At 49.2% G+C, this 21,344-nt stretch overlaps 1 protein-coding gene across 3 annotated transcripts in view; it reads left to right on the top strand.

Annotated features, from left to right (window-relative positions):
* Positions 1-4,631: 4,631 nt before the first annotated feature.
* Positions 4,632-21,344, top strand: part of ERGIC3 (ERGIC and golgi 3) — a 446,879-nt gene continuing 430,166 nt past the window's right edge. The window contains exon 1 of one of the 3 annotated variants that reach the window (XM_069243844.1): positions 4,632-4,746. Coding sequence is in view for 1 of the 3 variants with exons in the window: in XM_069243842.1 (XP_069099943.1) it covers positions 5,241-5,328 (88 nt within the window). In the remaining 2 variants the exon portion in view is untranslated. Of the gene's footprint in view, positions 4,747-5,065; positions 5,329-21,344 lie in introns of those variants that run through there. The other 2 variants (XM_069243842.1, XM_069243843.1) reach the window with 2 other exon arrangements.

The following is a 21,344-nucleotide window of genomic DNA, read 5'->3' as shown; positions in this document are numbered from 1 at the left end:
TGCGCTCTCTCTGCGGAGAGGAGAAGATCATTACTTATTAAAATAGACCCTAAGCTAGGAGAACTCTCCAACTCAGAGGCAGGGGCGGTGGCCCAAGGGAACTTGTTTGGAGATCCTTTCCTGAAGGAGCTGAGCAAGTTCGTAGCAACCTTCTCGGCGCTCGATAAGGCGCAGAGCTCAATTAAGAAAATCTTTCCTGGAAAGGTTTTCGGCTGGGCCGGACGAGGCAGGGGTCGCTCCTCCGGCCATGCTTTCCAGCAAGGCCCCTCGCCCTACCCACTGCGAAACAACAGATGGAGGGATGGCCGTCAGGGTACCTTCTTCCCCAACCGGGGTAGAGGGAAGTCCAAGAGATCCGCCCGTGATGGAGCTAACGCCCCCGGAGGCGTTAACGGTGAGTGTTACCCTTTTTTCCCCTCGCACTCTAGGAGGGAGGCTACGCTTCTTCGCCCACAAGTGGGCCTCCTTAACGTCAGATGCTTGGGTGTTGCAGACGGTCACGGGGTTCCACATAGAATTTTTGGGAACTCCAGTTCAGGACTTTCCTCCACGGCCCTTGGTTTTCTCAGACGCGGAAGCAACATTGATAGACGCGGAGGTTCAGGAACTCCTTCAGAAGGAAGCTATCCACCCGTCGACGATCCACCCCAGGGGTTTCATGAGCAATCTGTTCCTCGTAGAAAAGAAGGACAAAGGGTTTCGTCCTGTTATCAATCTCAAGTCCTTCAACGAATAGGTGGTGTACCGCCACTTCAAAATGGAGGGCATTCACATGCTCAGGGATATCTTACTGCTTGGGGATTGGATGGTACGGTTGGACCTCAAGGATGCCTACCTTACGGTCCCCATCTTTCCTCCTCATCGCCGGTTCCTGCAGTTCATCTGGAGAGGACAGGCATTCGAGTTTGCTTCCCTGCCGTTCGGCCTGTCGTCGGCCCCGTGGTGCTTCACGAAGCTACTCAAGCCAGTAGTAGAATACCTGCGGGCTCGGGGGATTCGCTTGATTATTTACCTCGACGACATCCTCCTGATGGATCAGTCGCGCTTGCAGCTCGTATCCAATGTGAACATAACTATTCAACTTCTGCAGGATCTGGGGTTCGTGATCAACTCACAGAAGTCGGAACTGCTTCCTTCGCAGTCGATGACCTTTCTGGGGTTTCTCATCGATTCCCAAGCAGCCTCCCTCAGTCTCCCGGGCCCGAAGATCAAGAAGATCAAGAAGGAACTGTCCACGGTCTTGAGACGGGACAGGATCTCCCTGAGGCAGTTGGCCAGGGTGGTGGGGCTTCTCTCCTCCTCGATCCAGGCCATCTTCCCGGGCCCTCTCCATTACAGGGCCCTGCAGCGTCTCAAGGCCCATCATCTACAGAGGGGCCTTTCGTACTCGGAGCTGATAGCTTTGTCCCAGGAGGCGCGGACGGAGATCCAGTGGTGGCTGGACCACATGGAAGCGTGGAACGGCAGAGCAATATTCGGGGCTGCCCCTGATCTGATCATAGAGTCAGACGCCAGTCGATTCGGCTGGGGAGCTCGTTGTGGGGACATCTCCTTCGGGGGCCGCTGGACCCAGCTAGAGCTCGATCTCCACATCAATTGTCTGGAACTCCTCGCGGGTTCGTTTGCGATCAGATCCCTGACGTGGGACAAGGTTTCTTGCTGTGTGCTTCTAAGGATGGACAACGTCTCAGCGGTACAGTATATCAACCGCTTGGGGGGGACCCGCTCGAGGGACCTAGCGGAGTTAGCAAAAGATTTTTGGCATTTTTGCCTGCAGCGTCAAATCTCGGTCACAGCGGAGTATCTTCCGGGGTCCCAGAACGTCCTGGCGGACTGGAACTCCAGGTATCTGGAGGATCCCAGCGATTGGCGTCTGGACAGAGCGGTGTTCCGAGCTCTGTTGGATCGATGGGGTCCTTGTACAGTGGACCTCTTTGCGTCCAGGTGGAACACTCAGCTTCCTCGCTATTTCAGCTGGCGCCCGGATTCTGGGGCGAGCGCAGTCGATGCTTTCCTTCAGAACTGGGGCCGAGATCAGAACTATGCGTTTCCCCCCTTCCTTCTGATTCCGAGAGTAACAGCTCAGGTTCGTCGCCAGGGGACGACAGTCATTCTGATCACACCGCTCTGGCGGTCTCAAGTTTGGTTCCCAGCGCTTCTGGAGCTCTCTTGCGATCTTCCCATTCTGCTTCCGGTTCTTCCGAACATACTGTCGAATCCAGAGGGGCAATTCCACCCGTTAGCTCTTCAGGGCCATCTCTCTCTAGTGGCCTGGCGGATTTCAGGGGATGCTGGGCAGACCACAGACTTTCACGGGAAGCTGAGGATATCATCAGACAAGCATGGGGCCCTAGTACTTGCAAGAGGTACAGATCAGCCTGGAACGGCTGGGCTCGTTGGTGTCTGGCAAGGCACTTCGATCCCTTGGAGGCCCAGATTACCGATATCTTGAACTTTCTGGCTGGCCTAGCGGCTTCTGGCCAATCCTATTGCTCAGTTAATTCTTTTCGTTCCGCGATTTCAGCAGGACATCCTCCGATTGATGATCGTCCCGTAGGAGAACACCCGTGGGTGTGCAAGCTACTGAAGGGCATTCGTATGGCTAAGCCACCGGAACCCAGGTATACCTCCCTGTGGGATGTTGATCAGGTTTTATGCTTCTTGATCGCATGGCCGGATAATCAACACCTGTCACGTAAACAGTTATCGGCCAAACTGGCAATCTTGCTCTGTCTCATCTCATGCAAACGGGTCTCCGATGTCAGGGCTCTAGATGTATCCGCTAGAGTTTTTTCGCTGGAGGGAGTTACTTTCACGATTTCACGGCGTACAAAGTCTAGTACCAGGTCAGTAACCTATCCTGCTTTTGAGCATACACCAAAGCTTTGTGTAGTTAGATGCTTAAGGAGATATGAAGAGGTGACGGCGGAACTGCGGCCGTCGGGGGAGAGGCAGTTGCTCATTTCCATCAAGAAGCCTTTCAGGGCGGTCTCCTCCCCTTCTATCGCCCGGTGGGTCAGGTGGATCCTATCGGAATCGGGCATTAATGTCCAGCTGTTCGGAGCTCACTCCACCCGAGGTGCCATGGCTTCTAAGGCTATCCAAGTTGGCGGTAGATTGGAAGACATTATGAATGCGGCCGACTGGTCCTCCGAGTCGACTTTTAAAAAGTTCTATTTTAAACCTATTCATGAAGCCGCTTCGTTGGTGGTGAGTAAGCTTTGAACATGCATAATCCTCGCCTCCTGTCCTCACATAGAATGAGAAATTTCCTAGCTAGCGTGAAGGAAAGTTTCAATTCTATTAAGGACACGGAGGCGACGATTATCCCGCCCACCACGGTGGCCATGGCGCCCGCCCGGAGCGAATTCATCCATTGAGAGGTGGTATAATCAGTTTTCTTTATGTAAATTCAAGTTGCGATGCCATGTGTTTTACCTAATTTGCTACTATTAGCTTTCTTTGCTATGTTGGTCAGGGGACTACGAGTTCGCTTGTATGATTTGTTGACTTTGCGGATTCGCTTGCTTACCTATTATTCACTTTCTTCTTAGGAGTGAGTCCTGCGACTACATAGTGACGATCCACGTCAGTTCGCAGTGAAGACGAGGAAGAACGTCACGACATGAGGATATTTATACATTCGGTCGGAGGGCAGTGTGATTGGACATTGGTTGCCATGGGAGCGGGTCTCATGGGCTTTGTAGTTTTTTCTTGTTAAACTTTGAACCTGCTGTCAATAAAAGTGAAGAAATCCTCGCCTCCATGTCCTTAATAGAATTGAAACTTTCCTTCATGCTAGCTAGGAAATTTCTCATTATCTGTGATACAAAGAAAGAGGATGTGACGTTGGAGTTCAGGACTCTTATAGTTGGAGGTCACGATAGGTGATTGGAGCACGTGACATGTATTATGTTATATATGGAAATGTAGTTTTTTCCTTTAATGTTTTGTAATTGGCTGCTGTGAAAGTTTAGTAAAAGAAAGAGACAGCATAATCCTCGCCTCCGTGTCCTTAATAGAATTGAAAATTCTTGTCGTGTAAGCTAGAAATTTTTTTATTCTGTAACTAAAATGAAATTTACCGAAAAGCGTCTGTATTCTTTTTTTAACATGGCCTTATTATCTTGACTGTAGTGTAACATGTCAACATTTTAAAATTGGAAAGTGTGAGATTTAAAAACGATAGCTCTGCGGCTGTATTTTCCCCTTTGACTTCTATTGAAAACGAGGGAATATCAGACGGGAGACAGTCAAATGAAGACATTTTTGTTGTAAAAAATCGGGTCTCGCGTCTGAATAAGGTCTGCTTGCATGTATGTAAATGACGTAAAAAACAGGAAATCATCAAAAGATTATATTTTAACTCTTAGTAACATAAATTTCTTTAATACAAATATAAATAAGATCAAATGTATTTTAGAACTTTTAGAACTGTTTGAGATGACCCCGAATGACTATTAAAGCATCAGAGACAGATCACCAATAACGGAAGTTTCTTCTTCTATTTTGACAGCATGGAGTACTGGCTCCTAGCTTTTCACTTCACCGCATGGAAAGTTAGCGCACTAGCTCGTCCACAGGACTCAGCGGCCAGACCGGGTCCCAGGAGGTGGGGGGCGGTGAAAGAGAAACGCTTGGTGCTGTAACGAAAAGGCAGGACTAGAGCTGCTTCGCATCAGCCATCTTAAAAACAACCTTTTCTACATTTTCTTTATTGATCGAATGGTCATTTCTATCGAAATGGTGAGTCCTGCGGAGACTGCATTTTTGGAACCAGCGCGACGCCGTGGTTGCTAATGTGGCTATATTAAAATGTTGCATAATAGTGTTTCGTGTGAAATGTATTTGTAAAAACAATACTCTAGAACAAATAGATTATAATTGTTTGTTCTTAATGGCTGTTTAATATTATTACGTCGTTGGTCTCTGTCGCATATGTTAACCATATTGCTTAAATTCACTTGGCAGTACCGCTCATGCGTGACCGGATTGCCTACACAGAGGCCATATTGGGTGTGGATGGAGTCTGCGTTTGGTGTGACGAGCAAGTAGGGCGGTTATCATTGCTCAAATTACACAGTTTGCGCTAGGTCGTAATTCCCCAATTATCAAAGCCCACGAGAGGTATAGTGTCTGAGGCGTGTAAGAAGTATGAGAATAGGGCGCATGCGTTTGTAGGGAGCGTGGTTGGCTGTTCAGTCCAGGAAGTGAGTGTCTTTTTGAGGCTGATACCGGTCATGGACAAACTACACAGGCTCAAGCAATTCGATGCATATCCAAAGACTTTGGAGGATTTCAGGATTAAGACCTGCGGCGGTGCTGTAGGTAAGAAGACAATTCATTCCCTAGATACTGAGAGAGGTTTGGTCCATACAGCCGGAGCCTATCAGCTGAGAGAGTTAGCAACCTTTTTTTGTGCGAAATCTGGCGAGTGGCAGCCAGTTCACGGTTTAAAAAGGGAGAAGACCATTCTTTGTACGCAGAAAGGTTCCTGGTATAAATTTTGAGTGTCGGTTGCAGTTGACTGTTACTGCATCCAATTTACAACATATGGATTACTAACTCACAGATTTCAGATGCGCATTTACTCTTTTTGTTAATACCTGGCGGTGTATGTGGGGTTCAGTGTATAGTTTTTCTCCACTGTCTTTTTTTACAATCATTTCAATGCAGATAAGCCTGATGTCTCGATTGAGTCTAGTTGCAGAATTCCTTTCCAGCTGCTAACTGGAATTTATGTCAGGACCAAAGGAGAGGATTATGCGCTCTTTCTTCGCTTTTATTACAATAGCAGTCATGTAAATTCATCAATACTAACTACAACTCCCATGAAAATCGGGGATAGAGTTAATCAAAACAACCGATCAGAATGCCCCAAGTCCATTATAGGTCCTTGTTAGCACAGTCCATCCCTCTTTCTTCGTTGCTCCTCACAGCTGTAAGTGCTGGCTTTCGTGTTTTTCTGTATTTACTCTTCTACTGTGTGTGTGATTACTGCCTCGTTTGGACAGGCCGTTTGGGCTTTTTCTTTGTTCTACCGTGTAATTTTATGGCAAGACCGGAGGGTCATATTATGTATTTTCTTTTCTTGTTTATTAAATAGCAGCAGTCAAGAAAAAACACAACTCCCAGAAGGCCAAACACACACAGGCCAATGGGAGACAAACAGTAGTCAGTAGTATCCACCAATCACAGGGCGTTAAACCCCTAAATACCTATCTTGACTGTGAACAACCCTCTTTTCTTGCTGCTCGCAGTCAAGATAAGTATTCCACAATTCTGCTCGTTTTCATTATTTATTATATGGTACTGTTTTTGTGGTATATTATAATTGTTTAATGTCTCTTGTGCGCGCAGCGCATGATTTAGTATTAGTTTTTCCTCAAGTCGGCTTGTAATCGCATTTCTTTCAAAGCGATTCTTCTCTCGCGCGCGCTGTTTATTATGCATCCGGCATTCTAAACTGCTGTTTTCTTTCAGCGCAACTTCATTCGTCGTCAGCGCTTGAAAGAAACAGCGGTTTGCGGATATTTCCCCATCTAAAGAAAATGTTTTCAACATTACCTGCTTGCTTCCACTCCTACCTTCGTCTCACTGAATATCCTCACAGGGACCTGCCATTTTGTCTGCTCCTAGGCAGAGCCAAGTTGGTCTTTCCTCCGGCTGAGGAAACTTTAACCCCTTATTGCCTGTGTTACTCATAATTCCAGTTTTATTTATATATAATGGAAATGGAGGGCTCCCCATTGAGAAGGAATGTCTCTGAGGAGGATGAGCCAATTAATGAACAACTGAGTGATTTTATTCAATGTTCTGTTGAGCAGGCTGCTTCAGCCTCTGTCAATAAATTATCAAAACATTTAGAAAATTCTATACCAAGCTTGGTTTCTAAGACAATTTTGGCCCAGTCTGCGGGGGAAAGCAGGAAACGCCCTATCTCAAAAAATGTTCCTAAAATGGCGTTAGTGAGGTTTCCTCACAAAAGGCAGAGGACGCGGCTCCTCACAAGGCTCCTTTTTAAAGGAGGGCTCTTCAAATATAAAATCTAAATTGTCTCTCAAATGCTCTAGAAAATCCAAGCATATTTCTGCCCCTATTGTGATTTCCAGTATCCTGGATACTGATGATGATGGTCTGGATTCTGTATCTGATGCAGACAAATCGAATGATGCAGACCCTGAGTTTCCTCTTTCTCCAAAGAAAGCCAAGCTTACGGCGCAAGATTCTGGTCAACCTCTGGTAATATCTGATGCAGAAGGGGTTCCTATGTTTAACCCAAATGATATTCACCACCCTAACTCTACAGAATGGTTTCCTGCGGATCATGTGGGGGATTATGTGGCATCCAGACTACGCACGTCTTTGGACAAGGAAACCAGGGCTAAACTCAGTTCTGAATGCCCTAGACATTCTTTACCTTCCAAGATTACATCTACCCCAGCCATTGACCCTTCTCTTATCACTTTATTTACCAAGCTTGGCAAAGACCCACGTAAGGGCGTGGACAAAGCCTGGTCCACATGTCAGGACAAGCTTTTGGATGTAGTGGGTCCTCTCACCCGCATATTCGACTTGGTTGAAGCTGCTCGTCTAGACAATTGTCCCATCGATCCAGTGACTTGTCGTTATGGGTTCAGAGATCCTTTAGTTTGATAGGCAATGCCAATTCTGCAATCACCCATGAACAAAGGAAAGGCCTTCTTCTTAAACTTTATCCTAAACTAGTCAATATGGCAGTATAAGACCCAGGCATCAAGGCAGAGGGGCTCCTTTTTGGGAATTCCTTCATCAAGGAGTTAAGTAAATATGTGTCAACCTTTGCCTCATTGGAAAAGGCCCAACAGTCCCTCAAAAAGATGTTTAACAGTCGGGTTTTTGCCAGGGCCGGCGAGGCAGGAACCGCTTTGCCAGCCGTTCCTACAACAACCAGGGTTCCTGTGGTGCCTTCAATGCCTCCTATCAGGAATACGGACCGCAATTTTATCTACAGAGGGAACGTAGTTTCCTCAACAAAGGCAAGCGAGCTTCCAGACTTACATCCCAAACCGGTAAGTCCTTTTTCTGGCCTTCCTATCAAAGGGGGTCATCTTCTTTTGTTTCTTCCAAAATGGCAGTCGATAACATCAGATCCATGGGTTATAAACACATTCAAGGTTACACTATCGAGCTCTGCTCGGTGCCTATTCAGCTTCATTTTCCTCAGCCTCCCAAATTCTCCCAAGAGATGACGTTGGCGATATCGGCGGAAATCCAGGCTCTCCTTCAGAAACACTCCATTGTTCCTTGCCAGTTAGACCCCACAAGTTTCATCAGTTCAGTTTTTCTGGTTCAAAAGAAGAACAAAAAGATGCGCCCAGTCATCTACTTGAAATATTTCAACCAATTTGTCGTTTATCGTCACTTCAAAATGGAGACTATTCTCCATCTCAGAGATTCTCTTCTTCAGGGCGATTGGATAGTTCGTTTGAACCTCCAGGACGCCTACCTGTCAGTTCCTATGATTCCAGGAAATTCCTGAAGTTCGAATGGACAAACCAATCTTATCATTTTTTCGGTCTCTCTTCAGCTCCCTGGCATTTCACAAAACTCATGAGGCCGGTTGTAGCTTTCCTCAGAGCACAAGGTGTCAGACTAATCATTTATCTAGACAATATCCTTATTATGAATCAGAACCGTTCTTTACCTCAATCTCATCTTCTCTTGACTTGCACTCTTCTCACCGATGTAGGCTTCCTCATAAACAACAAAAAGTCTTCTCTAGTTCGAGTCCAACGCATAGAGTTTTTAAGTTTTCTCTTGGATTCTGTCTCAGCTATACTCCATCTTCCTCCCGAAAAAAAAGTAAAATCCATAAAGTCCGATATTCTTCAAACCTTACGCAAGTCCCTTATATCCCTCAGATCTTTAGCAAGGATTGTAGGCCATTTTTCCGGGACCTCTTCATTACAGAGCCCTTCAAAGACTCAAAATACGTCATCTTCAAAAGGGTCTGGCTTATACGGACAACATTGTCTTAGACTACGATTCTCGCACAGAACTCCAATGGTGGATAGACCATTTAGACGCCTGGAACGGCAGAGCTATATTTGCATCAGTCCCAGATCTAGTATTAGAATCTGATGCAAGCCTCTCCGGTTGGGGAGCCCGGTGTGGTACAATCTAGACTGGAGGCACATGGTCTCTTCAGGAGTCACAGTTGCACATCAGTTGTTTAGAGATGCTTGCCGGCTCCTTTGCGGTCAAAAGCCTGGCAAGAGACCGGGTTGTTTGTTCAGTTCTTCTCAAGATGGACAACATATCATCAGTCAGAAATTGTCTGCGAAGTTAGCTATGTTACCTTGCCTAGTCTCATTCTAACGTCTTTATGATGTTAGAGCTCTCTATCACTGCCCGTCATTTTACCCCTTCTGGGGTTAAATTTAATATTCATAGACGTACAAAAACAAATTTGACAACAGTATTTTACCTCTACTTTCCTGACCGCCCTAAACTTTGTGTAGGTCAATGTTTAAAGATATATGAACAGCAAGCAGCCGATTTGAGATCTTCCTCAGCATCCCAACTCCTCATTTCCTTCAAAAAACCTTTCAAACCTGTTTCCTCCCCAGCTCTAGCCTATTGGGTTAAATGGGTTATGTCCTTAGTGGGTATCGACACTTCCTCTTTTGGTGCCCATTCTGCTAGAGGTGCCCTGGCTTCCAAAGATTTTTGGGCTGGCTCTCTTTTGGAGGACATTCTCAAATCGGCTGACTGGTCTAATGATGATGTGTGTAAAGTGTTTTATTGCAAACCAGTACAACATGCTGCTTTAGACGTTATTAATTCGCTTTAAACTAGCATAATATGAGCCTCCGGTCTTGCCATAAATTGTAGATTTTCCTAGTAATTTATGAAGGAAAGTCTTAATTTTATTAAAAGACACGGAGACAAGTATTATCTCGCCTCAACAAATAATTCTATGATTGTTTCCCTCCCTTTCAGCATCATCTACTGCTTCGCAGGCTTCGTCATGAACATCATCCTTAAGCAGATCATCACTGCTCATCTCTGTTTGCTTCGCTTCTTCAGCATCACCGTCTCTATCCGGATGTCCTTCTTTCCTCTTCCGAGAGCTGGTTATTGAACTTTTGTCAAGACTTATTGGCTTTTGTTATGGCCTTTTGCATCATTTGTTCTATTTTACCTTTTGTTTCATACTGTTTGACCCTCGCACAAGAAAAGAGGGCTGTTCAGTAAAGATAGGTATTTAGGGGTTTAATGCCCTGTGATTGGTGGATACTACTGTAGGAAGGTAGCCTCTTTCTAGCCTTGTTACCCCCACTTTTGGCCTGTTTGTGAGTGTATGTCAGGTTGTTTTTACTGTCTCACTGGGATCCTGCTAGCCAGGGCCCAGTGCTCATAGTGAAAACCCTATGTTGGCAGTGTGTTTGATGTGTCACTGGGATCCTGCTAGCCAGGACCCCAGTGCTCATAAGTTGGTGGCCTATATGTGTTCCCTGTGTGGTGCCTAACTGTATCACTGAGGCTCTGCTAACCAGAACCTCAGTGTTTAGGCTCTCTCTGCTTTTAAAATTGTCACTGCAGGCTAGTGACTAATTTTACCAACTCTCATTGGCACACTGGAACACCCTTATAATTCCCTTGTATATGGTACCTTGGTACCCAGGGTATTGGGGTTCCAGGAGATCCCTCTGTGCTGCAGCATTTCTTTTGCCACCCATAGGGAGCTCAGATAATTCTTACACAGGACTGCCACTGCAGCCTGAGTGACATAACGTTATTTCGCAGCCATTTTACACTGCACATAAGTAACTTATAAGTCACCTATATGTCTAACCCTCACTTGGTGAAGGTTAGGTGCAAAGTTACTTAGTGTGTGGGCACCCTGGCACTAGCCAAGGTGCCCCCACATTGTTCAGGGCAAATTCGCCAGACTTTGTGAGTGCGGGGACACCATTACACGCGTGCACTACATATAGGTCAATACCTATATGTAGTGTCACCATGGTAACTCCGAACATGGCCATGTAACATGTCTAGGATCATGGAATTGTCACCCCAATACCATTCTGGTATTGGGTGGACAATTCCATGCATCCCCGGGTCTCCAGCACAGAGCCAGGGTACTGCCAAACTAACTTTCCGGGGTCTCCACTGCAGCCAGGAACTTCTCCTTTGGTCAGAAGATGTCCCACGGCGTGCTGGAGGATGCAGAGTTGTTTCCACGCAGAAAGACCGCAAACAAGCCTTGCTAGCTGCAAGAGTCGCGGCTGAGGATTTTGGGTGCTGCTGAGGCCCAGGAAGGACTAGGTCACCCCTTGGAAGAGGAGACAGAGGGGGCGCTCAGCAACCCAGGGAGCCCCCACAGAAGCAGGCAGCACCCACAGAAGTACCGGAACAGGCACTTAGAAAATCTGAGGACAGCGGTCGACTCAGAGTCACAAAGGAGGGTCCCACGACATCGGAGTGCTGGGGACCCAGGCTAAGCTGTGCACAAAGGAAGTCTCGGAAAAGTGCACAGAAGCCCGAGCAGCTGCAGATCACGCAGTACACAGGATTACTGTCTGGCGTGGGGAGGCAAGGACTTACCTCCACCAAATTTGGACAGAAGGGCCACTGAACTGTGGGAGACACTTGGACCCAGCTCCTGTGTTCCAGGGACCACGCTCGTCAGGATGAGAGGGGACCCAGGGGACCTGTGATGCAGAAGTTTGGTGCCTGCGTTAGCAGGGGGAAGATTCCGTCGATCCACAGGAGATTTCTTCTTGGCTTCCAGTGCAGGTTGAAGGCAGACAGCCCTCGGAGCATGCACCACCAGGAAACAGTCGGGAAAGCCAGCAGGATGAGGCCCTACAATGTTGCTGGTAGTCGTCTTGCTACTTTGTTGTGGTTTTGCAGGCGTCCTGGAGCAGTCAGCACTCGATCCTTGGCAGAAGTCGAAGAGGGAAGTGCAGAGGAACTCTGGTGAGCTCTTGCATTCGTTATCGGAGGAATAGCCCAGAGGAGAGACCCTAAATAGCCCTCAGGGGAGGATTGGCTACTGAGAAAGTAAGCACCCATCACGAGGGGTCTCTGACGTCACCTGGTGGCCCTGGCCACTCAGAGCAGTCCAGTGTGCCAGCAGCACCTCTGTTTCCAAGATGGCAGAGGTCTGGAGCACACTGGAGGAGCTCTGGGCACCTCCCAGGGGAGGTGCAGGTCAGGGGAGTGGTCACTCCCCTTTCCTTTGTCCAGTTTCGCGCCAGAGCAGGGCTGAGGGGTCCCTGAACTGGTGTAGACTGGCTTATGCAGAAATGGGCACCATCTGTGCACATGAAAGCATTTCCAGAGGCTGGGGGAGGCTACTCCTCCCCAGCCCTAGCACCATTTTCCAAAGGGAGAGGGTGTAACACCCTCTCTCTGAGGAAGTCCTTTGTTCTGCCTTCCTGGGCCAAGCCTGGCTGGACCCCAGGAGGGCAGAAACCTGTCTGAGGGGTTGGCAGCAGCTGCAGTGAAACCCCAGGAAAGGCAGTTTGGCAGTACCAGGGTCTGTGCTAGAGACCCGTGGGATCATGGGATTGTGCCAACTATGCCAGGATGGTATAGAGGGGGCAATTCCATGATCATAGACATGTTACATGGCCATATTCGGAGTTACCATTGTGAAGCTACATATAGATAGTGACCTATTTGTAGTGCACGCGAGTAATGGTGTCCCCGCACTCACAAAGTCCGGGGAATTGGCCCTGAACAATGTCGGGGTACCTTGGCTAGTGCCAGGGTGCCCACACACTAAGTAACTTAGCACCCAACCTTTACCAGGTAAAGGTTAGATATATAGGTGACTTATAAGTTACTTAAGTGCAGTGTAAAATGGCTGTGAAATAACGTGGACGTTATTTCGCTCAGGCTGCAGTGGCAGGCCTGTGTAAGAATTGTCAGAGCTCCCTATGGGTGGCAAAATAAATGCTGCAGCCCATAGGGATCTCCTGGAACCCCAATACCCCGGGTACCTCAGTACCATATACTAGGGAATTATAAGGGTGTTCCAGTATGCCAATGTAAATTGGTAAAATTGGTCACTAGCCTGTTAGTGACAATTTGAAAGAAATGAGAGAGCATAACCACTGAGGTTCTGATTAGCAGAACCTCAGTGAGACAGTTAGTCATAACACAGGTAACACATACAGGGCACACTTATGAGCACTGGGGCCCTGGCTGGCAGGGTCCCAGTGACACATACAACTAAAACAACTTACATACAGTGAAATATGGGGGTAACATGCCAGGCAAGATGGTACTTTCCTACACTACCCTGAAGAGAAAGTTATTAGTTATCTCCACATTGATAAGAACTTCTGCAATATAATGGATGCCTCTATCCACAAGGTTGTCTCGGATTGCTATGGCGCTGCTGGAACCTTACAGCTCAGTGCCTTAAAACCCTTGACCTGAGGGCAGACCCAAAGGGGCTTATGTCCCTTCAGCCTTTGGGCATACCAGAGACACTTTTGCTCTCACGACAGCAAGCAGGATTCGATCCATGCATGGCACCTTTTCTCTCAAAATATATTCAGGACCCTACAAAAGTATTAGACCGATCCTGGTACTCCTGCTAGGACAAACTATTGAACATGCATTAACCAAAATTCTGGATGTGGTGAAGGACGCCAAGGCCTCTGATTCTCTGATATCCCCCAAATTCCTTTCGGGATGGGCACAAAGGGCTATCATTTTCCTTGGCAATGCCAACTGCGCCATCTCCACAAAATGGAGGTCACTTTTAACAGTGGTCAGTTTTAATGAAAATAGATACTAAACTAGGGGACTTGGCTACACGGAGGCAGGCCCGATGGTGCAGGGAGTCCTTTTCGGTGGATCTTTTATTAGGGAACTTAGCAAGTTTGTCATTGTGTTCAACTCTTTGGACAAGGCCCAGTCTTGAATCAAAAAGATTTTTACCCCTTGTGTTTTTCATAGGGACCGGCTGTGGCAGGGAGTGTTAGGCTGGCCCCGAACAGCCGCAGGCCTCCTCCCGAGGCTCAGCCGTTAGACGTGGAAAGTACCAGGATCAATCCAGGTTTGAAGGCTTCTACTCCACCCGTGGGTCCCCCAGACACTGAGGATGCAAGGGAGGTCCCTGAGGCGGACATCAGCAAGGAGTCTCACAGTGATTGTGATCCATGTTTCCATTGTGCGGTTGGGGGGGTGCTGGCTGGCGCAGTTCCTTCACAGTTGTCAATCCCTGACTTCAGATGCTTGGATCTTGCAGAGTGTATGGTGTACCAGATAGAATTCTAGGGCTGCCTGGTCCAGTACAGGGCTGCTCCTCCACTTCGATTTTCTGAAGACAAATCTTCTTTGGCCAACTCTGAGGTTCAGGAGCAGCTGTCTAAAAAAAGAGCCATTGCCCTTCGATCGCTTCACCCTCAAGGCTTCCTCTAACCTGTTTTTGGTGGACAAATGCGACAGAAAAAAAATGCCTTTTCATCAGTCTCACACACTTTATTGAATAGGTGGTAAACAACCACTTCAAAATGGAGGGTATTCATCTCCAATGCAATCTGCTCCTTCCTAATGATAGGCTGGTGCATTTACATCTAAACTGCGCCTATCTTACAGTACCTATTCCCCCCCCCCTCATCGTTGACATGTCACCTTTGAGTTCATGACCCTCCCCTTTGGTATGTCGTCAGCCCATGGTGCTTCACCAAATTTTTCACACCAGTGGTGGAACTCCTTAGGGGCATCTGCCTGATCGCATACCTGGACAATCTCCTCACGAGGAATCAAAACCAACAGACCTTGAGGTTCCAAATTCAATAGACTGTCCCTCCTCCAGTCCTCAGGATTTCTCATGAATGAGCAGAAATCAGAACTATCCCTGACACAGTCCCTTGTTCTTATGATTTGTAGTCTACTCTGTTCAAGCCACCCTCAAGCCTTCTCCAGTCCAGGAAGGTATCCAAGATACAGCACAAGCTGGCTCGCATCCTAGCCAAACAGGTAACTTCTCTTCGCCAGATCGCCCTAGTGGTCGGTCTTCTCATAACCTCCATCCAGGCCATTCTCCCTGGGCCATTGCTTTATCACGCCCTTCAGTGTCTCATGATCTTCCATCTGCAGAATGGCCCCATGTATTCTCAATGCGTTCCTCTTTCGGACAAAGGGGAGGCAGAGATTAGTTGGTGACTAGCACATATGGAGGCGTGGAACGGTCGTGCAATTTTTGGGTCCCAACCTGATTACGTTATAGAATTAGATGCCAACGGAGTAGGCTGAGGCGCACGGTGTGGGGAGTTGTCCACAAGCAGAAAATGGTCAGAACAATAGAGTTGTCTTAACATTTGCTTGGAGCTGCTGGCTGCATCTCTTACTGTGAAATGTTGGTCAAAAGATCGAGCTTAATGCAATGTCATCCTCAAGATGGACAATGTGGCGGCAGTCCAATACATCACCCACCGTGGGGGGATGCGTTCCAAAATTCTATTGGATCTGGCCAGGAGTTTTTGGGATCTCTGTCTGGAGAACTGCGTTTCGGTCATGGTGGATCACCTCCCAGGCTCTGAAAATCTAGTGGTCAAATGGCAGTCCAGTTATCTGAAGGATCTCAGCCTCTGGAAGCTGGATCCCACGGTCTTTCAGGCATTTCACATTCTCGATTTGGGCCCCTTCTCGATAGACCTCTTTGCGTTCCGTATGGATTGTCAACTGGACAGGTACTTTAGCTGCAAGCCGGACCCACTGGCTCAAGCTACTGACGAATTACACCAGTGTTGGGAGAATGAGAAAGGCTACTAATTCCCCCCCTTTTCTTGATGATAATGAGATAGTCAACCGAGGTGCATCGCCAACAGGCAGAAATTGTGGTGGTCACCCCACTTTGAGGTCCCAAGTGTGGTTTCCAGTGCTGATGAAACTTTCCTGGGATTCTCCTAATGTCTACCCCTGTTTCCATATCTCCTCCTGGATCTGTCCGGGATTCCTCATCATCTAGTCCTGGAGGGTTCACTGAGCCTCATGGCATAGAAGAGTTTCCGGATACGTTGGCATGTCCCGTGTCTTTGGCTACAGGCTGCGGACCTCCTCTCTGAGGCATGGGCAGGTAGCACAGTTAAAACATACCAATCAGCTTGGTCCAGATGGATGAGTTGGTGTTGTCAACAAAACATGGATCCCGTTGAGGCTTCAATTGTCCGCATTCTAAACTTTCTTGCCTCTCTAGCTGCTGAGGGTAAGTCTTATAGAACGATTAACACCTTTTGCTGGACATACCCCGATTGATGGTCACGTTGTGGCGGAGTACCCTCTGACTCTGAAATTCCTATGCGGAGTTCATCTACTACCCCTAACTACTCACCTTTTAGCCCCATGGGACGTGAATGTACGGCTTAACCTTTTCCTCTGTTCGGCAAGCAACATGCATCTTTCCTGAAAACAGCTGTCAGCCAAGCTAGCATCTCTCTTATGCTTGATCTCTTGTCAAAGGGTCTCCAATATCAGTGCGTTGGCTATCACTGGCTGTGTTTTTACTCCAGACGGAGTGTTTTTTTATTTTTTTGCATTTCTAGGAAGACGAAAACTGATTCTAAAATAATCTCCTACCCAGCCTTTTCGGATTCCCTGAAATTGTGTGGTGAACTGCATGAAATCCTACAAATCTATGACTTAGGAATTCGGTCCCCTTGGGGAATAACAGCTTCTTATTGCCCTCGCAGAGCCGTCTCTTTTTCTACAATATCCAGGTGGGTGAAGTGGGCCATGCAGGAAGCTGACATTAGTACTCCATTTTGGTGCCCATTCCACCAGAGGGGCTTTGGCATCTAAGGCTTTCTTGTTAGGAGCTCGATTAGAAGATATCATGAATGCAGCAGACTGGTCTTCCAACTCAGTTTTTAAGAGCTTTTACTTTAAACTGCTTCATTCTATGGCATCTTTAGTGGAGAAAAGCTTTGAACTAGCATAATCCATGCCTCCGGTTCTGACATAGAATATGAAATTTCCTAGATTTCGTAACGGAAAGTTTCAATTCTATTAAAGACATGGAGGGGAGAATTATCCCTCCTAGAGTCGTGGATCGACTATGCCCCCCCTCCCGCCCCCAAATCAAAGGATGTTTCGTACCACTTGTAAGTAACTATTTTATGATTATATTTTTTTAAGATAAGAGCCAATAATGTTGTTTATCCTGGTTATCTTTGTGTTGATCTTGCCATTTTATACAATAGGGAAAAAAGCAGAATACGTGTGTACAGAATGACACCCAACGTATTGTGTGCATGTTTGTGTGATTAGAGGTACAGAAGTCAGCAATTTTTAGACTGAGTGCCAAGAAAAGTGGTCAGAGTTCATTTTTATTTGATATAAGCGCTCTAAACTATTGAATGGAAATGTCATACCAAAGAACAGAAAACATTTACATAGTTTTAGATGCATTTATATAGGTAACAAAAATCAGAGTAGAAGATTATGGCATCATGCAAAGATTAGTACTGCTTCTTATACAGTGCTTACTACTTCTACGTTGGCACTGAAACACTTGGTGGAGTGGTAGCATGCGTCTCTGTGCTATGCTCACTGCCTTAGAGACTTGTGTAAGAAATTACAGTTTGTGATGTTGATGGGGGGGCGTGGCCGAGAGCCGGAACATGGCGGACGCCTAGTGATCCAGCTCCGGAGGGGCCAGCTGGAGAACTCCGATCTGGCGCGCCGTCCCGGGCCGTCCGCGCACTAAATCTGTGTGCCGTGCGGCTGACGGGTGGGCGGTGCAGCTGGGCCACTGCGGCGGACCCGAGGGGCGCTTTGGGCTGCCCGGGGCCGCCTGAACCGAGTGGAGGCCGGCGGCCCGCCTCCCATTTAAAGCCATGGCCTCGCGTGGAAGGGCGGGCCGCTGCAAGAGTGGAGATAGCGGCCTGCGGGGGACGGCCGTGGCGGCCGGGCCCCGCGGTTGGACGGTGGGACCCAGTGAGTGCGGGGGGGGGGGCACCTGGGGACCCGACGAGGCCCCCCCCCGAGGGAGCGCCCCACCTGGAATCAGAGGAGTGGGCGTGGCCCTACTCCCATTGGGACTGCCTAGTGCGCACTGATCCATGCCCTGACGGAGCATCGGTGGGCCGGCGATGTTCAGCTGGGAGATCGCCGCGAGAGGGTGTGACACCCTTTACCTCTCCCCCCAGAGGAGGCGCAGGCTGCTTGGGACCACTGTTTGGGGGTCAGCATAAAGGATCCAAGGAGTCTCCGGGCATCCTGGGGCGCCGCCGGCCCATGAGTGTGGGCGACGTCCGGGCGCGGAAGAACGGCCACGAGCACAGCGAAACCACCAGTGAAGAGGTGGGTGTCCTATGCGGGGGATCGGCTGGGCCCCGGTGGCGGAGCGCGTCTGACTCCGACTGTTGTGGGGGGCCCTGCCGGCGGGTGCAGACAGAGGGGCCGGAACGACTGCGGGCGGGGAGCAACCGCGACTGACAACAGCGGGGCCCCCTGCCCCTGGGGCTGAGCGCGTTCGGCGGAGGGCCTGGGGCCTGCCCTGCGGCGCTCACGAACGGAACCAAAACTGCGAAAACCGAAACGAGGGGCCGAGATCAGTGGCGACTCCCGCGGCGGCGTGCGGGTCGGCTGCCGGGCCTCCCGGGGTGCGCCCCCTGTTTGGACCGATGCCCCCCAAGGGCCGACACAAGAACAGAGCCATGGACCCCCTGACTCCACCGGGGGACGGCGAGGCGGACCCATTGAACCAGCCCCATGCCAAGGTCCAAGACACCCTAGACAAGATACTGGGAGCAATAGAGGACACTAAGTCAACCCTGCAACGAGACATCAACCAAGTCGCGATTGAGGTGGGACTCCTGAGAGCAGAACATCATAAACTGGCTGACCGAGTCCAAGAAAAGGAAACCACTCTGGCGGACATCGCCCCGAGGCAAATTGACATGGCGGCGGAAGTAACCTCACTGGTCGACAGAGTGGCAAGACTTGAACAACGTGCTGAAGACGCGGAAGGGAGAAATAGGAGGAACAACGTACGCGTGGTGGGCCTCCCCGAAGGGGCAAACATGGTGGAATTCCTGGAGAAATGGATGAGCACGGTGGTTGCACCGGGATGCCTGACCCCCTACTACACGCTGGAACGCGCCCACCGCGTGCCGTCGAGGCCTCTTGCTCCTGGCAGACCCCCGAGCTGTAATCGCTAAACTCTTGCACTACAAGGACAGGGACATTCTCCTACAGAAAGCCAGTGAGACAGGCCCGTTTAAAGTAGCAAATGGGGAAGTGACGCTATTCCCGGACTTTACTTTGGAGGTCCAGAACAGGCGAGCCTCATTCCTAGCGGTCAAAAGAGCACTACGTACCGAGGGGATCCAGTACTCACTTCTATACCCAGCAAGGCTGAGAGTGATCGTAGAGGGAAAGACCACATTCTTCCAATCTCCAGAGGAGGCATGGGACTGGCTGGAGAGGCGCGGATCCCAAACAGCACGTCCAGCACGGGTGGACTCTGGAGCGGGCGGGACCCGCCGCGCACTGAGGGGGAAGAGGTCCAGAGATCGTCCGCGTTTGGCGCTGACGCAAACGCAGAGAGAAACAGGCAGAAGGGCGGCGGGCCAAGTGAGTGGCGAGGTATCCCCTCGCGGGGGCAGAGTCTGACGACACGATGGTGTCCTCTGCCGGGGACCCGGGGAGCCCATCCCGAGCACCAAAGGTGACCCCGCAAACAGCCGACAAACTTGGATAGCCTGGGTGCGTGGCTGCGCCTGGAGACATGGCTAACCAAGAGAACGAGTGGCCCCTCCAGACCTGGCCGCTCCCCCCTGACTTTACCTCTCGCCTGTCTTGCTTGGCTGGCCAGTACTGCAGTTATGTGTTTGGAAAAGTTGCATTCTTGCACAGTCTTTTGGGCTACCTATAGTTCCGGAGGTGCCCTGGGGCGGGGGAGTTGGGGTTTGCAGTTTCGAGTTAAATCAACAGCATGGGTAATAGAATCTGACTACAAAACAGGAACAGGCACAGGAGCGGGTAGATTAGAATACCAGGCGCACCGGTCCCCCAACTGTCAGACTCCAAGAACAAGATGGCAGATTACAACATCATAACCTGGAACGTCAGGGGGATGGGCACTCTGGCTAAAAGACATAGAATACTATCATTCCTAAAGAGAAGGGGTGTGCAGATAGCAATGTTACAGGAGACCCACCTGGCCGAGGGAGAGAAACTTAGGCGGAGATGGAGGGGGCAGGTGTTTGCCACGGAGTATTCAGCCTACGCAAGGGGCGCAATGATATGGATTAGAGAGGGTGTTCCCCTGACAATTGAAACCTCAAACATAGACAAGGAGGGCAGGTTTGTAATACTAGAAGGGAAACTACATGGGACCCCATTAGTCCTGAGTAGCATCTACGCCCCTAACCAAGACCAGGTTCCATTCATGACGAGCCTATCACAACACCTCACCCGCCAACACGTAGGGGAAGTACTAATAGGAGGGGACTTTAACGCAGTGCTAGATATAAACATAGATAGGTCCACCCCGCCCCTACAAGGTGCAGCATCAGTTAAGATAGCACAAAGCCTGGTCAAGGGGCTCGATGCATGGGGTTTGGTGGATGCCTGGCGGGTGCATCACCCGACCGACAGGGACTACTCGTACTACTCGGGCCTCCACCGGGTGCACACTAGAATTGACAGGGTGGTCTGCACCCCGGGCCTTGCTCGTGGGGCGACACATTCCGAATACCTCGCCCGCACAATTTCGGACCATAACCCATTATTGTTAACATTGAGAATATCGCAGGATAGACCCCCCATTCCATCATGCCGGCTGGCCCCTGCGGCGCTGGAAGATCAGGCGTACAGAGAGGCGCTACATAACTACCTGTCAGAGCACATCGAAATTAATAAGGGATGCGCCTCCTCCAGGGTAGTGGAGTGGGAGACACTTAAAGTGGCGACGAGGGGTTTCTGCCTCGGGCAGTCGGCAGGAGTAAGGAAAACGCTAGAAAAGGTGCTTACTGTTTTAGAGAAGGTCATACACGAGGGGGAACTAAGACAGGACCTTACAACACAAGGGAAAGAAGAATATAATTGTGCCCGTAGGGAACACTCTCAGGCCGAAGAAAGCTCAGATGTCATAACATGCAGAGGCACATGGCATCCCTACAATCTGGGGAGGGGAGGTCAGGCAAGCTTCTGGCGTGGCTGGTGCGTCCGGGTGGGGACAGCGAACCCATCACAAGTGTATCCAGACAAAGAGGGAAACCGCAGACTTAGTCCAGGCCACATCAATGACGCATTCAGAGATTATTACACGCACCTGTATAGGAGACCCAGCAACCTTGAACCAGTGACATTTGACAATTATCTGCGAC

Source organism: Pleurodeles waltl, chromosome 7 (assembly GCF_031143425.1).
Source record: "Pleurodeles waltl isolate 20211129_DDA chromosome 7, aPleWal1.hap1.20221129, whole genome shotgun sequence".
In the NCBI taxonomy this organism is placed as follows: domain Eukaryota; kingdom Metazoa; phylum Chordata; class Amphibia; order Caudata; family Salamandridae; genus Pleurodeles; species Pleurodeles waltl.
The sequence above is the reverse complement of the archived record's forward strand: the minus strand, read 5'-3'. Positions and strand labels throughout refer to the sequence as shown.